This window comes from Narcine bancroftii, chromosome 8, assembly GCF_036971445.1.
Source record: "Narcine bancroftii isolate sNarBan1 chromosome 8, sNarBan1.hap1, whole genome shotgun sequence".
Taxonomy (NCBI): Eukaryota; Metazoa; Chordata; class Chondrichthyes; order Torpediniformes; family Narcinidae; genus Narcine; species Narcine bancroftii.
Window position 1 is genome coordinate 151,227,614 of NC_091476.1, and position 14,555 is coordinate 151,242,168.

The following is a 14,555-nucleotide window of genomic DNA, read 5'->3' on the forward strand; positions in this document are numbered from 1 at the left end:
ATCCTGAGATTCTTTTTCCTGCGGGCAAGGCGGAATTACCATTTATTGGCAGTTCAAAAAAAAGCTGACAAATAAAGAAATGTAAACAAACTGTGCAATGCAGAGAGAATTTTTTAAAAATCAATAAAGTGCAAGAGTCCTTAAATGACTCCCTGATTGAGTTTGTTGTTGAGGAGTCTGATGGTGGTGGGGTAGCAGCTGTTCCTGAACATGGTGGTGCGAGTCTTGTGCGTCTCCTATACCTTTTTCCTGATGACATGCTGGGTGGTGTGGATCCTTGATGACTGCTGCTGCTGCCCTCTGGCATAAGCATTCCCTGTAGATGTTTTCGATGGCGGGGAGGGTTTTACCTGTAATGTCCTGGGTTGTGTCCACTAACTTTTGGAGGGCTTTCCACTCAGAGTATTGGTGTCCCCATACCAAACTTTGATGCAGTCAGTCAGCACACTTTCCACCACACATTTGTCAAAATTTGCCAGGGTTTCCGATGTCGTACCAAACCTCGGCAAACTCCTAAGGCAGTAGAGGCGCTGATGTGCTTTCTTCACGATGCCATTTGTGTGTTGGGTCCAGGAAAGATCCTCCTAGATAGTGACTCCTAAGAACTGGATCATACACCTCTGGTTATCCTTCTTGAAGTCAATAGTCAGCTCCTTGGTTTTGGTGGCATTGAGTGCAAGGTGGTTATTGGTGCACCATTCAGTCCGGTTTTTAAACTCCCTCCTGTAATGGTGACTTATTGCCTTTCTTTATATAATATTCTACCGTGGTATCGTCAGCAAATTTGTAGATGATATTGTTGTACTGAGCCACACAGTCATGGGTGTATAATGAATAGAGCAGGGAGCTAAGAATGCAGTCCTGTGGTGCTCTGGTACTGATGGAGATCGTGGAGATTTTCTTACCAGTCCTCACTGATTGTGGTCTAGAAGTGAAAAAATCCAGGATCCAATTACACAGTGCCCAAAAATTTGGTTTTCTTTGCTATATATGGTATACAGTTTGACCTGCTGAGCTTCTCCATTCTGCAGGCTTTTGTGTTTTACTCCAAACAATAGAAATCTGGCCTATTCAGTCTCCTCTGACAGCATCTACACTTTTGCAGAAGCCAGTCTGGGGTATCTTCACTGAGCTCTCTATTGACTTTGACATTTCCAAAGGCAGCTGCATTGACCAGAAATAATCTGAAGTACATTTTTTCCAGTCATTCCTTTGAAAGGGTTAACTACTGTTATACTCCCTCCCCTCCCCGCTACTGCAAAGCCCCAACCACATCGGAGTCGTGGGACCTGAAGAAAAATAGTGAAGGGAAGTTGTGAGTAACAAGGTGAACTGAGAAATGCTGTCTTCGTCCAAGCCATTAAAGAGCTTTAGAATCCCTGATTCTGTTGCAGAATGTGGGTATAACTGAATGTTTATCTGAGCAGTGGAAATGTATTCACGACATAGAAACACACACACACTCTCTCTCTCTGGATTTGTGGATGAAAACCCCTCCCCCTTTAACCTCTGGCTTCACGTAATCTGCATTGAGGAATGATAGGCATTCATCTGAGAAGGGAAGTTGTAAGATTGTCTTATTTATGAACCCAGGACAGCTCTGGAGAATTGAAAAAGATCTCGTCAAATTTCTGGGCACGCCTCATAACTATTGCTGATTAGTTTTGTCCAACTGAAGTTTTCTACCTTTTTAGTGTTGTTGGGGCTACATGATTGTTAAACTAAGTAGCACAGGAAGAAAATTTGGAATGGGCCACGCTTCCTTTTCTAAGGTGCCTGAGGCAGCCATTTGTGGTAAGTGCTGTGTGATGTCGTGAATGTTCGGTTTGCTTGGATGGTGTTACTGCATTTTGGTACAGGTGAACCGATGAGCCGATAGGAATTTGAGGGCTCCAACAGGCTGCTGTAGATCAGATTTCATGCACTGGCTTGTCAGCTCAGGAAAAGACTTGTAGGCCTCATGTAAGTTTTACCTTCATGTGTGCAAGAGCTCGTGCATTACCTGTATAGGAATCTTGTAAATGAGACAAAATGTATTTATTTATTTTTTAAGAAATGTATCTAATTTTTTTCAATGAAGTAACTATTATCTGGGTGCAAGCAAGGCACAGCTATAGATATAAGATGGTAAACAACAGAACATTCTATAATTTTCATTACTGAATTTTATTTCTGGAGCTGTCTGTAAAGATTTTGTACATTCTCCCTGTGTCTGGATGGGTTTCCTCTGGGTGCTTTAGTTTCCTCCCACCCTTCAAAACCACATAGTATTGTAGGCTAATTGGGTATTATGGGGCGGCATGGATTGGTGGGCCGAAAGGGTCTGTTGCCATGCTGTATGTCTAAATTTAAAATGGAATAATTTTGTTCCTTCAATTCAAGCTGTTTGCATGATACTGATTTTCCTTTGCTCCAACATACTACTTCCTGGCAGAACCCTATTTAAACATCAGTGATGCTCCCCTGTTTTTTTTTTCTCCATTCTCCCCCCCCCCCCCCCCACTCACTCAGTCCTTGTCCTCTTTCTCCCTCACCTTCTCTAACCACACTCATTCCTCTGCACTTCGACTGCCCTCTTTTCCACAATCACCCCACCCCACTGACTGCCCTCCTTTCTTACTCTCTTCCTCCCCCCCCTTCCTCAGCTGCCCTTGTTTCTCTATTTCTATCCCCCTGCCTCCCCACCGTCACCAATTCTTGATCTTTTATCTCCTGCGCCCTCTGCCAAGTGTTATTTGAAATTTTTCACGTTTTCGGGTGGTATTCTTAATTCTCATGATTTTTCTGAGACTTGCAGATTGCATTGGCCTTGCTGAATAGCATTCATGTTGGCCCACTGTACATTATGTGGAATGGTGAACAGTTGTTATATCTTGAATTATGGGGAGAGTATTTTGATCCAGTAACTTCAACATATGTCCATAGTAACATTGCAGCACAGTACAGGCCCTTGATGTTGTGCCAGCCCATATATTCCTTTTTTTAAAAACAAGTACTTAACTAAATCCTTCTTACCCTGTAACACTTTTTCTTCCATCCATTGGCTTGTCTTTTTGGAGGGTTTTTTTTATGCAAAGGTGAATACCAAGGTGTATGGAGGCAAGATTCAGAAAGCTAATTTATTTCTTTTTCCTGCCAATTTTCTTTTCACTCTTTTCCCACCCTTTACTCTCTTTAAAGTGCAAAATTTTGCTAAACTTCCACCTACAGTCACTGAACAGATAGTGAAAATTTTGTAGTTATGTGGCTTGTTTTGCATTTTGCAGTCCAGACATCATTGTAATCTAAAAATCAACAAGATCTTCATTTTCTGATATTGATTGAGTAATAGAAATTGGCTATCACGCATGGTATTTGTATCATAGCGTGCTCAACAATTATGCGAAGAAGCAGATGGTTGTGGTGTAACATCCTATCTGGAGTCCAGCACCGGTGTCAGTAAAGCACTCTCTGTTCTGTGGGAGCTGTAGAGACTCAAGAAGTGTTGAGCAAACGGTGAGAAGCTGGAGGGACACAGCAGGACTGACAGCACTCATGGAGAGAAATGGTCGTGTTTCGGGTCAAGACCCTTTATAGAGTCCCTATCCTTTTTGCCCCAAATATTTAATCCATCTTGAACTTGAAACAGTAACTTTGTTTCTCTTCCCACAAACCCTGCCACATCTTTTGAGTATTCCTAGTATTTTCTTATTTCAGATTTTAAATCTCTGCAGTTTTAAAAAAAATTTCATTGATCCTTCTTTGAGCTCCCTCCAAAGAATTCAATCAAACTAATCAGGCACAACCTTCCCTTAACAAATCCATGCTCATTGTCCTTGATTAATAATTGATTCCAATAATTTACCCGCCATAGAAGTTAAATTTGCCCATAATTACTCAGTTTATTTGTCCTTTCCTCCTGCAATCAGGAGGATTATAAAGTAAAAGCAAAAAAAAAGTCTAGAAACAAGGAGTATCTGTGGAAGGAGAATGATATGTTGTGCTGGGTTGAAGGTCCTTTGTCAAAACCAACCGATGTTTCAGGACTGAGACCTTTAATCAGAATTATGAAAAGTTAGAAATGAAATGTGTTGTAAGTTTTGATGGAAATGTGGGTACAGTGAAGAAAGGGGCTTATCTGTGTTTGCCAAAGATGGTGAAGGTTAATGACAGCTAACCTGTCTGAGGTAAATGTACTGGAAGGAAATGATTACTGCAACTTTCTGTCCCTTCCCACTCCTATTTAAAAAGCATGCTCTCCTTCCCATCTCTATCCCTTTTAAGAGAAAAGAGCATATTTTATAAACAGACAGTTAAAACTCTTGGCTTCCTGACAGTTTTGAGTCTCTAACTCAGTGATACTCAAACCACAGTTCTTTAACATGCAGTTTGTGGCTCTTCAGAGGTGGGGGGTGGGGGGTGGCTTGGGAGGAGGGAGGGGGGGGAGAAAAAGTCACTGTATATGTGTGAAAAAGAAATAGTGTATATCGTGGATAATGTGATTTATGGTGTGAAAAATAAAAAATTTAAAAAAAAGAACACCAATTTTAGTATTGAAATATATATTTTCATTATATCAGTTTCAAGTATGGCGATTGACTACTTCTGACACCAGTTTTCAACAATTAGAAATATTTGAATAATTACATGCATTCCAACATTGTAAATCAAAGAAAGTACTGGAGTATTTTGTGGTGTTTTGGTCCCCACACTATAGAAAGGGCATAATTGCACTGCAAATAGTGCGGAGGAGATTCAGCAAGATTGCTTGAATAAAGTATTTCAACTTTGAGGAGAGAATGGATTGGTAGGATTTATTTCTCATGAAGTGGAGAATCTGACTGCGGTGTACTTAACTCTAAGATGCACAGCTGAGATGGTGATTTTTTTTTAAACCTCGGAGATTACAGTAACAAAGCATTTATAATTAGGGCAAGAATGCAGTTGCAACAAAAGCCTGAGAGGGCAGCAGTACCATGTACTTTCACAACATTTAAGAACTTTAGATGGGCACTTAAAACAAATGGCATGGAAGACTATGGATCAAGTGCTGGGGAATGGGATTAGTTGGTACTTGTTGGCTATCATAAGTGTGGTGGGCCGAAAGCCTGGATTACAAGCTATGTGATTCTGACTCTCTGCAATTACAGACCTCTTAGAAAGCGATGAAAACCTTTTTGATCACGAATGGGAGCAAATACATTTTCTTAATATGGGACAATTTGATAGCCCACTTTAAAAATTGATTTCGTCTCCAACACAACAGCTGCTTTGAATTGCCAACTTGAACATAGAACTCAGCTTCACTGAGCTTGTGCCTCAGAGGGATAACTGTACAATTGATACCAGATAATTAAATACAGATGGTCCCCAACATGCGTCAGAGTTCCATTCTGACCAACTGGTCATATGTTGAAATGGACATAAGTATGTTGTTCTGAGCCAACACTTCCTTAAACTAGAGCCGTAGCACTTCATCCACAGCCCAGGCTGCCTGGCACTGGAAAGACCTGTTGTCCACCACCACTGGCACTTGGCCTGCGCTCACCTCTCCCACTTCAAGCAACTGGTCCACAACCGCCTTCATATCCAGAAAATAGAGCATATTCGGCAGCAGCGGAGTCTTGGCGCCCTCCCTGCCCGTGGCCACTGCCATGATGGTCTGCCAAATAAACACCCCTTCGATCCCTGGGACCTGATGCATAATTTTTTTATTTACATATATTTTGTCTTTTTCTAGATTTATGCAGTATCTTTTTATCGGTCATATGTACAGATAGTTGCAAGTCGCATAGGTTGTAAGTAGGGGACCACCTGTACACACAATAAATAAGTTAGCTAAATTTAGTTTTTTATTGCACTGATTTTGTTTTGGTGTATGTTTTAAAATTCTTGGTTTTATCTAAAGCTGTGCATATAATGTGATTGCACGAGTTTGGTGGGTGGACAGTGGTCATTTAGCACTTTTGGTCAATGCTAGTGGGTATGGATCCTGAGTCATGAATCTGAGTAACACTGATCCAACCATTTAAAAGATTGTTATTCTTGCATTTGTTTTTCCTTTATCTGCCACATCTTTTTGTAACCATTTGATCAAGCAATACTATTCTCTTGGATTAATGGCAACATACAGAATTAATTTGGATTAACAACTGAAGTATGTACAAAGGCAGAAACGATGCAATTTGAAATAATCTCTACTGATGGTAGTAGCTCCTTTCTTTGGCAAATATTTACATAATGCAAATATTAACTTGCAGTTTCTATCAATCCAATTGTGAATAATTGCTCTTGGCCAGGTTTAGAACCTCAATCAGAGGGTAAATATATGTACTACATTGTACAAAGTATGTAACAATATCATTAGTATTTATCATCGTATCACAGTCAGAATGATATGTTAAAACATTCCCTTGCTTAATGAAGATTTCATGGAATGGCAGTATAAAATATAAAATGCTCTTGAACCCAATAATGCAATATCCAGGGTTGTGAACCTTGTCTGCTTGAGTTTTGGAACATTCTGCTCCACTCTTGTATGAATCAATGCATTTCTGAAGCTTTGCTGTTGGGTTCAGTACTGTGACAGATTTTTCATTGTATTTGACAGTGAAAGTGGCATTTGAAGTGTTGTTTTCAAATAAAAAAGAATAGAAAAATATGAGTCATTCAAAGGAAAAATAAGACAAATAGCAGGTGTGTACAAGACTCAAATCACAATCTGCAATTTGATTCTCTCTGGTATTGGCAGCGAAATTCTGTCCTTGATTGATGCTGAAATCTCCAATCATTGTGTTAAAATACTCAGCAACTGGTTATTGTTCAATTTGGAAAATAGAATTTCCTGCTGAAAGAAACAAGAGATTTAACTTATAAAATACTTGAATGTTTTTAAGATTTCCATATGTATTCCATATTCTTACAAGGGAATGAGTTGATGGAAATAGCTTTACTGTGAACCAGGTATTATGTGCACTTCTCAGCATAATCCTCTATAACTATTTCCTAAATAAAACCATGAAAAAGAATTTCTTGTTACCAATTCAAGTGGTGAAGAATTTAATCCTTGATTAGACTCCTATTCAGCAGTTTAATTTGGTTTCACAATTAAGCACCTTTGAATTTAATTCGATGTTTTTCCTCTCCACCTGCAGCCGAGGAAGAGGAGCAGCTTCCACCTGTGGGATCGAGGAATGATGTTTCTGGTTCAAATACATCAATAGCACGGAGGAAGGGAAAGTTTCCAGGATTTGGAAAAATATTCAAACCATGGAAATGGAGGAAAAAGAAAAGCAGTGAGAAGTTCAAGGAAACCTCTGCAGGTAAGAAACTAAGAACTTTGGGAACTGCTTTCAGAATTATGAAGAGCAGTTTAACTTGTCAAGTTATTTTATTTTAACTCACAGAAACTCGCATGGAAACTGAAATCTCTGTAAGACTCGTTTCAACCTTTCTTAAAAAGACATGAAAAGATTTGAGTTCATTTGTGCCATTGGGTCTGGCATCCAGCCAGCATTCATTGACTTCAAGTTTATTGTCACATGTCTATATGCGGTGAGAAAATTTGTTTTGCAAGCAGTCCAGTTTGTCAACCTGCACACAGTATAGCAAATAAAACAGTACAGCTTGCTGAGTCAGTCTTGTGAGATGCTGTATGGGCAAGTTGCTAGAGAAGGGGAATGCCAGAGTATTGTACACCAACTACAGGGTGCATTTTCAGTAAAAAGAAAAATTAAAACAGAATCGATAATGAGAAGAAAGATAACTTTTTATTTCTATTCTTTTCTTTCATTGGTCAACTGACCACAGTCCCCTGAACTTTCATGAGACCCCGCTATTTTTTTTAACCCCTTCAACTATTTACACAGTTCTCTATTGAAAGTTACATTCGAGGCTGCTTCTTTTTCCCAGGCATGCAGTGCAAAACAACTCAGTACAAAGGAATGATTTCTTATCAGATCTTGTTCTGCTTCCAAAAACATGAATCTCTTCTGATCCCCTGGCAGCATGAGGCACTTTTTCCTTGTTTATTCCATTTAAACTATTTTTAATTTTGAACTCCATTGAATGGCCTCTTAATCTTCTCTGCTCCACATGGAGCAATTTCAACTTCACTTTGTTCATGCTGTTGTAATTCCTCATCCTAGGCACGATTCTAGTAAACTTCTAGAATGTGCAAAGGATAAGGAGGAACACATGATTCCAGCTGAAACAGAACAAGTATTCTAACAGTTGGCATAATTGATGATTGAGAACTGAGATAGTAATGTCTTTGCAATTCCAGAGTCATGAAAGGGCAGATGAGATTGTGATCTAAAGTATTAGTCCTGCGGGACTGAAAGCTTCAATTTCTTATTCGAGTCATGAGAATGATCTTCTCTATCCTTGACTCCAAGATGAACATGCCATCTAAAGACCCAAAAATTGCTTACTAGGTGTAGGATACGAGTATTATAATGTTCAAAAAAATGGTGCGTTTGAGCAACTTTGGTTAGCTGAAGTCACCCGAGTGCAGAAAAAACTAGGAGCAGGGTCCATTCAAACCTGCCCCATAATTCAGCATGATCTTGCTTGATTTGTCCAAACTTTAACAGTTCTTCTGTGCCATTTTCCCACAGTCCTCAGTTGCTAATCTTTCAAAAAGTTAGCATGATCATTTTGAAATACTGCCCGTGATCTCTCGGGTAGAGAATTCTGGAGATTCACCAATCTTTAAGAGATTTCTACACGCCTCAGTTATAAATTCTGAGCCCCTTGTCTTGTAACAATTTCACTTCCATCAAAATGGAAACATTTTAACATCTATCCTACTGGAATCTTGTTTATATTTCAGTAAAATCACCCTTCATTCTTTTAAGCTCCAAAGGATGCATATCTAATTTTTTTAAGCAATCCATGATAAGATCACCCTTTTTCTACGAATTAAACAAATATATCTCGTTTTGACAGTCTCATATGCCAGCAAATACTTTATCAACTCACGGGATCAAAACTGGGGAGCACCTGTCATACTATGCACATATCCTAGTACAATTGTAACAATACTTGATTTCTAAACACCAACTTCATTGCAATAAAAGCCAATGTGCCATCTGCCTCCCTATCTGTTTGTGGTGCCGATAGAACATCTCAATCCCTCTGTATTTCACTCATTTGGAATCTCCCTCTATTTGGGCAGCACACAGCAATGAACGTGAAGCTATTACAGCATTAGCGACCCAGGTTAGAATCTGGTGCTGTCTATAAGGAGTTTGTAGGTTCTCCCCGTGATCTGCGTGGGTTTTCCCCACGTGCTCTAGTTTCCTCCCACCCTCCAAAACATACAGGGTTTTATGTTAATTGAGTGTAATGAGCGCCGTGGGGGTTCAATGGCTGGAATCTGTTTCTGCCATATTGTAAATAAAATTTAACTTTTAAAAAAAAAAGTTAGATGATAGTCTATCTTTTCCTCCTCTGAAGTGGATGATCTTTCGCATGAAACTCTGTTTACCACATTTTCAGCTGCTCACTCAAAATAAAGCCCATGTATCATCACAGTCTGCCCTCCCATCTATTTTCACGTCATCAGCAAATTTCAATAACTTAATTCTGCCCTCTTCTCCAAACCATTAATATAGAAAATAAATAATTGAGGGTCAAGAACTTTGGGACACACAATTAATTACGTCCTTCCAATGTGAAAAATACCCATTCATTTGGACTGGAGTGAAACAAGAAAGTCTGAGGACACTGACCATTCTGACTTCTGTTTTCCATGGGATCTTTCTTTGGCTTGGCTTCGGGGACGAAGATTTATGGAGGGGTAATGTCCACGTCAGCTGCAGGCTCGTTTGTGGCTGACAAGTCTGATGCGGGTCAGGCAGACATGGTTGCAGGGGTTGCAAGGGAAAATTGGTTGGTTGGGGTTGGGTGTTGGGTTTTTCCTCCTTTGTCTTTTGACAGTGAGGTGGGCTCTGCAGTCTTCTTCAAAGGAGGTTGCTGCCCGCCGAACTGTGAGGCGCCAAGATGCGCGGTTTGAGGCGATATCAGCCCACTGCCAATGGTCAATGTGGCAGGCACCAAGAGCTTTCTTTAGGCAGTCCTTGTACCTCTTCTTTGGTGTACCTCTGTCTCGGTGGCCAATGGAGAGCTCGCCATATAACACGATCTTGGGAAGGCGATGGTCCTCCATTCTGGAGACGTGACCTACCCAGCGCAGTTTGATCTTCAGCAGCGTGGATTCGATGCTGTCGGCCTCTGCCATCTCGAGTACTTCGATGTTGGAGATGAAGTCACTCCAATGAATGTTGAGGATGGAGTGGAGACAACGCTGGTGGAAGCGTTCTAGGAGCCATAGGTGATGCTGGTAAAGGACCCATGATTCGGAGCCGAACAGGAGTGTGGGTATGACAACGGCGTTGTTAATCATGTGGCCCTATTACCATGTGCTCTTGGTTTGTGTTTTAACCTTGTTAAATGCTTTGCAGACTTTAAAATTCACTGCATCTATTTCCATTGACCTTTTTACATTCTTGAAAGAAAGGAAGCTGTAGATGTCTTGTATTTGGGTTTTTAAAACAATTTTGTTGTGATTTTTCTTTTATAAAGCTCTTTTGACTTGGTTTAATTGTACTTCTCTCTCTTTCCCTTGATTTATAAACTCCAGCATCTTGCCAGGAATATCCATTAAGCAAATAGCCTATGGTTTCCTGCTTTTGAGTTTCTGCTTATTCTGATTGGCACAATGGAGTTGAGAACTTCCAAATTTGATGTTCCACTTAGATTGAGATGCTGAATGGAATTTTAGAACAAGCGATAGAAAAAAATGAGATTAAGAACAATGAAATTCACCCTCCCTTCAGTTTGAAATTAACTCCATTTGAATTCAACATTGTTACCATAAGGTATTAATTAGTATGCGGCAGGCTGAATGGGCAAATGTGTGTTTTCTTTTCAACATTCCAGATGAATGCATCTACCATATTTCCAATTTTCCGCCAGGCCCATGTTTACTCAATACAATTGGAAATAAAATCATTTTTTTTATATATAGAAACAAGGCTTCTTCACAGATGGTCTTGAAATACTTTTACTCGGGTTTAAATTTTTTATTAGCAAGAATGTTCATCAGAAGATCAACTTTTCAGAAAGACTATGGAGAGTATAGAAGCAGAAAACAAGAAAAGGAGTGTTCCACTATTCAGTGCATTGGTGGCTGATCCTCTTTCTCACCACCATAAACATACTTTTCCCCATACCTCCTGATGTCTTTGTGTTTAGATGTATTTCTTTCCTAAAATGTATTCTGTAGCATTGTTTACACTACCTTGTGTCGTGGAGAATTCCATAGTGTTTGCGACTTTTTGAATGAAAAATTCTTTCCATCTTTCTGAAACTATGACTTATTATTTTAGATCACTCAGCCACTAGAAACATTCTTGCTTCATTAAAGTAAAACACAAAAGTTTGCAGATGCTGTGATTGTAGTAAAAACGCAAGTTTGTTGAAGGAACTCAGCAGGCCTCGCAGCATCATCGGAGGTAAAGATAGACAACCAACATTTTGAGCCACAGACAGGCACTTGAACAAAAATGATGGGAAGAAACGGCAGGAGGAGGAGCACAGGCCACAGACAAAAGGTGGTATTTGGACATGGATAGGAAAGAAAAAGTGAGAATTGATCGGGGGAGGGGTTGCTTTGTGAATGCAGAGCTGAAGGAAAGGGGGGGGGAGAGAGAGAGAGAGTTCAGGAGGGAAGGAGAAATGGGGTTAGGGGAAGGGGAAAGATGGGGCGGAGGGGCTAATAGAAACCAGAGAAGTCAATGTTAATACCATTAGGCTGGAGGGTGCACAGGTAGTATATGAGGTGTTTCTCCAATTTGCAGGTGGCACCTGTCAGGCAATGAGAATGGGTTGGGGAATTCTGTTGGGCACTCTCCAACCAGACGGCATTAATATTGACTTCTCCAGTTTCCATTCGCCCCATTCCTGTTCCTCCCTTCTTGTATCCCTATTTCTCCTTGCCTCCAGCTCTTCATTCACAGAGCCACCCCCACCCCCAATCAGTTCTCAATTTTCGTCCTATCCATGTCCAGTTATCATTTGTCTGTGACCTGTGCTCCTCTCCTTGCCCTTACTTCCCCATCTTTTTTTTTTATTCGGGCACCTGCCTGCTTTTGCTCATACCTTGAGGAAGGAGACAGGCCCCAATTGTTCATTATATACCTTTATCTCCTCTGGACGCTGTGACACCTGCTGAGTTCCTCCAGCATTCTCGTGTTTTTATTTCTTCCTTCATCAAACCAGTTGGTGGAATGTTAATAGCTCAGAAAGTTTTCTTTGTTGCCTCAGGAAATTGATAAATTAGTTTAAAAATTTTTCTGACATTGCCTACAAGTTTTTCTTTTCTGCTTCATATCCTTCCTAAGATTAGTTTAGCTTGTAGTGACAGAAGGTGGCAAACAAGGCTGTACTGTCAAATGCACATCAAAAGACTTAATGGTCAGCCTCACTGTCATTATTTATTGGTGTGGGTGTCATCATTAAGGTAACATTTGTAATCCATCCTAATGAGCCTTGAAAATGTGGTAATGGACTTCACTGATGAATCACTAAATCCTGGCATTCTTGACTGTACTTTAAGGTGAAAGTTTCAGGATTTCACCTAAACGACGTTGAAGAAATACACTTAATTTTCCAGATTGAGTTAGTGTGTGACTTGGATGGAATTGTTATCTATTTGCACTTAATTCCATATCCTTCTAGGTGATAGAGATTGCTATGAATTCCTTTTTGTTTGAGGGTATAGTTTGCATCAGAAGTACACTGGTAGAGTAACGAATATTTGAAGTCATGTTAAAAGTTGTGGTTTCCTCTACCTCGGAGAGACTGGACGCAAAGTGGGAGATCGCTTTGTTGAGCACCTCAGCTCTGTTTGCTGTAATAGTGGGGATCTCCCAGTGACCACCCATTTCAAGTCCCCATCCCATTCCCTTGTTGACATGTCTGTCCATGGTCTCGTGCACTGCCAGACTGAGAACACCCATAAATGGAAGGAACAAACCTCATCTTCCAACTGATGGCATTAATATTGACTTCTCTGGCTTTTGTTCAAATCACCCTTTTCTTTCCCTGTAATCTTTCCATTCCCGGTCTCCATTTTGCACAGTCCCTTAGATATGTCTAATTAACACCTTTTGTTGGTCTGCATTCCTCCCCCATTATTTGAATTCTGAGACTTCCTGCTTCTGGCTTTTTCCTTGGAGGATTCAGGCCTGACATGTCGGCAATAGATCTTTGTCTCCTATAAAAAGACCAGCTGAGTTCCTCCAGCAAGTCGGTGTGTTTTACTACAATCAGAGAGTCTGCAGACTTTTGTGTTTCACTAAAGTTATCAACGTCTTGCCAGTCAAGAGAATTGCTGTTGCTTTTGGTCTGCTTTTATATTGATTTTGCCGTGAAGTTGATTATTCCTAAATAAGCATTTTCCATTGGGGAAGACTTTCAATTTGCTTGTTTCCAAACATCAGAATTCTGTTATATGGTAGCAGGGACAATTGGCCCTTTTGTTTTATATTGAAGCTCTTCAAAGAAAACATTTGGCCTCATTTTATTTATCCCACTCCATCTCCTATAAATAGCAAAAATGAGAAGCTGATTGCCTTTTATCATGAGGGCATTTGTGCATCACAGCCAAACTTTAATTTGTCTCCAAAGCTCTCCAAGGTATAAAATAAGAAATGCCTGATCCTTCTGTCCTTGCCCACATTAATGAAATGGTGAGAATGGGAATCACATATTTATGAAGTCTTGCTCCATTTAATGCAGCCCTGCACAATTCACAAACATTCAACATTAAAATTTTGTAAACAATCTATGCCTTTAATACTCCCACATTTAGATTTATTTGGATTTTGCATCAACTTTCTATATCAAAGGTGCAGGTGATAACATAATTGAAATCACCATGGTTGATTTCCAGAGTGTATTAGATTTACCATTTTAAACTTTGCTGAAAAACAGATCAAATTAAGGGGTTAGAGATTTAAAATAATTAAGCATTTAGATGACAAAAGGTTTCACCTGATGCATAAACAACATGCAAAAAAACAAGCAGGACGATCAGGTTTAACCTGGTTGTTCTGCCCCCATGGTTTTAATTAAAATCTGGATGGCATTTTGCCCATTCACACACTCTGATTCCCTTATTTGAACAATGTGAAGTGTTTGATATGCTGACCTGTCATTCAGGATATTTTAATAGAAAATATGGGCCATTGTATAATGCCTCAGAAATACTGATTTACCACTTCCTTTATGGTGCTTTGGGGTTTGAGAAATGTTGGTTGGGAAGATATTGTAATTTAAAACAAATCTTTCAATGCTATTGGGAAGTCAAAGCTTCCTCACAGGTAATTGTGAGATCTAAATGACTCATCATCTAAGGCTGTTCAGTATCTCCAATGGAACCTCTTGTATTAGATGACAAAATCACAACTGGAAAGTTATATTGGTAATATTACATTGGCGGAATAGGGATACAAGAAAGGAGGAACAGGAATGGGGCGAATGGAAACTGGAGAAGTCAATATTAATGC

The 14,555-nt window shown here is 39.8% G+C and overlaps 1 protein-coding gene across 13 annotated transcripts in view; it reads left to right on the forward strand.

The window, feature by feature from the left end:
- Window positions 1-14,555, forward strand: part of LOC138741375 (phosphatase and actin regulator 4-like) — a 155,135-nt gene that overhangs the window by 106,989 nt on the left and 33,591 nt on the right. For 12 of the 13 annotated variants that reach the window (XM_069895352.1, XM_069895351.1, XM_069895345.1 and 9 more), the window contains one exon: window positions 7,134-7,301. In XM_069895352.1, the coding sequence (XP_069751453.1) occupies window positions 7,134-7,301 (168 nt within the window). Of the gene's footprint in view, window positions 1-1,560; window positions 1,795-7,133; window positions 7,302-14,555 lie in introns of those variants that run through there. The other variant, XM_069895343.1, reaches the window with a different exon arrangement.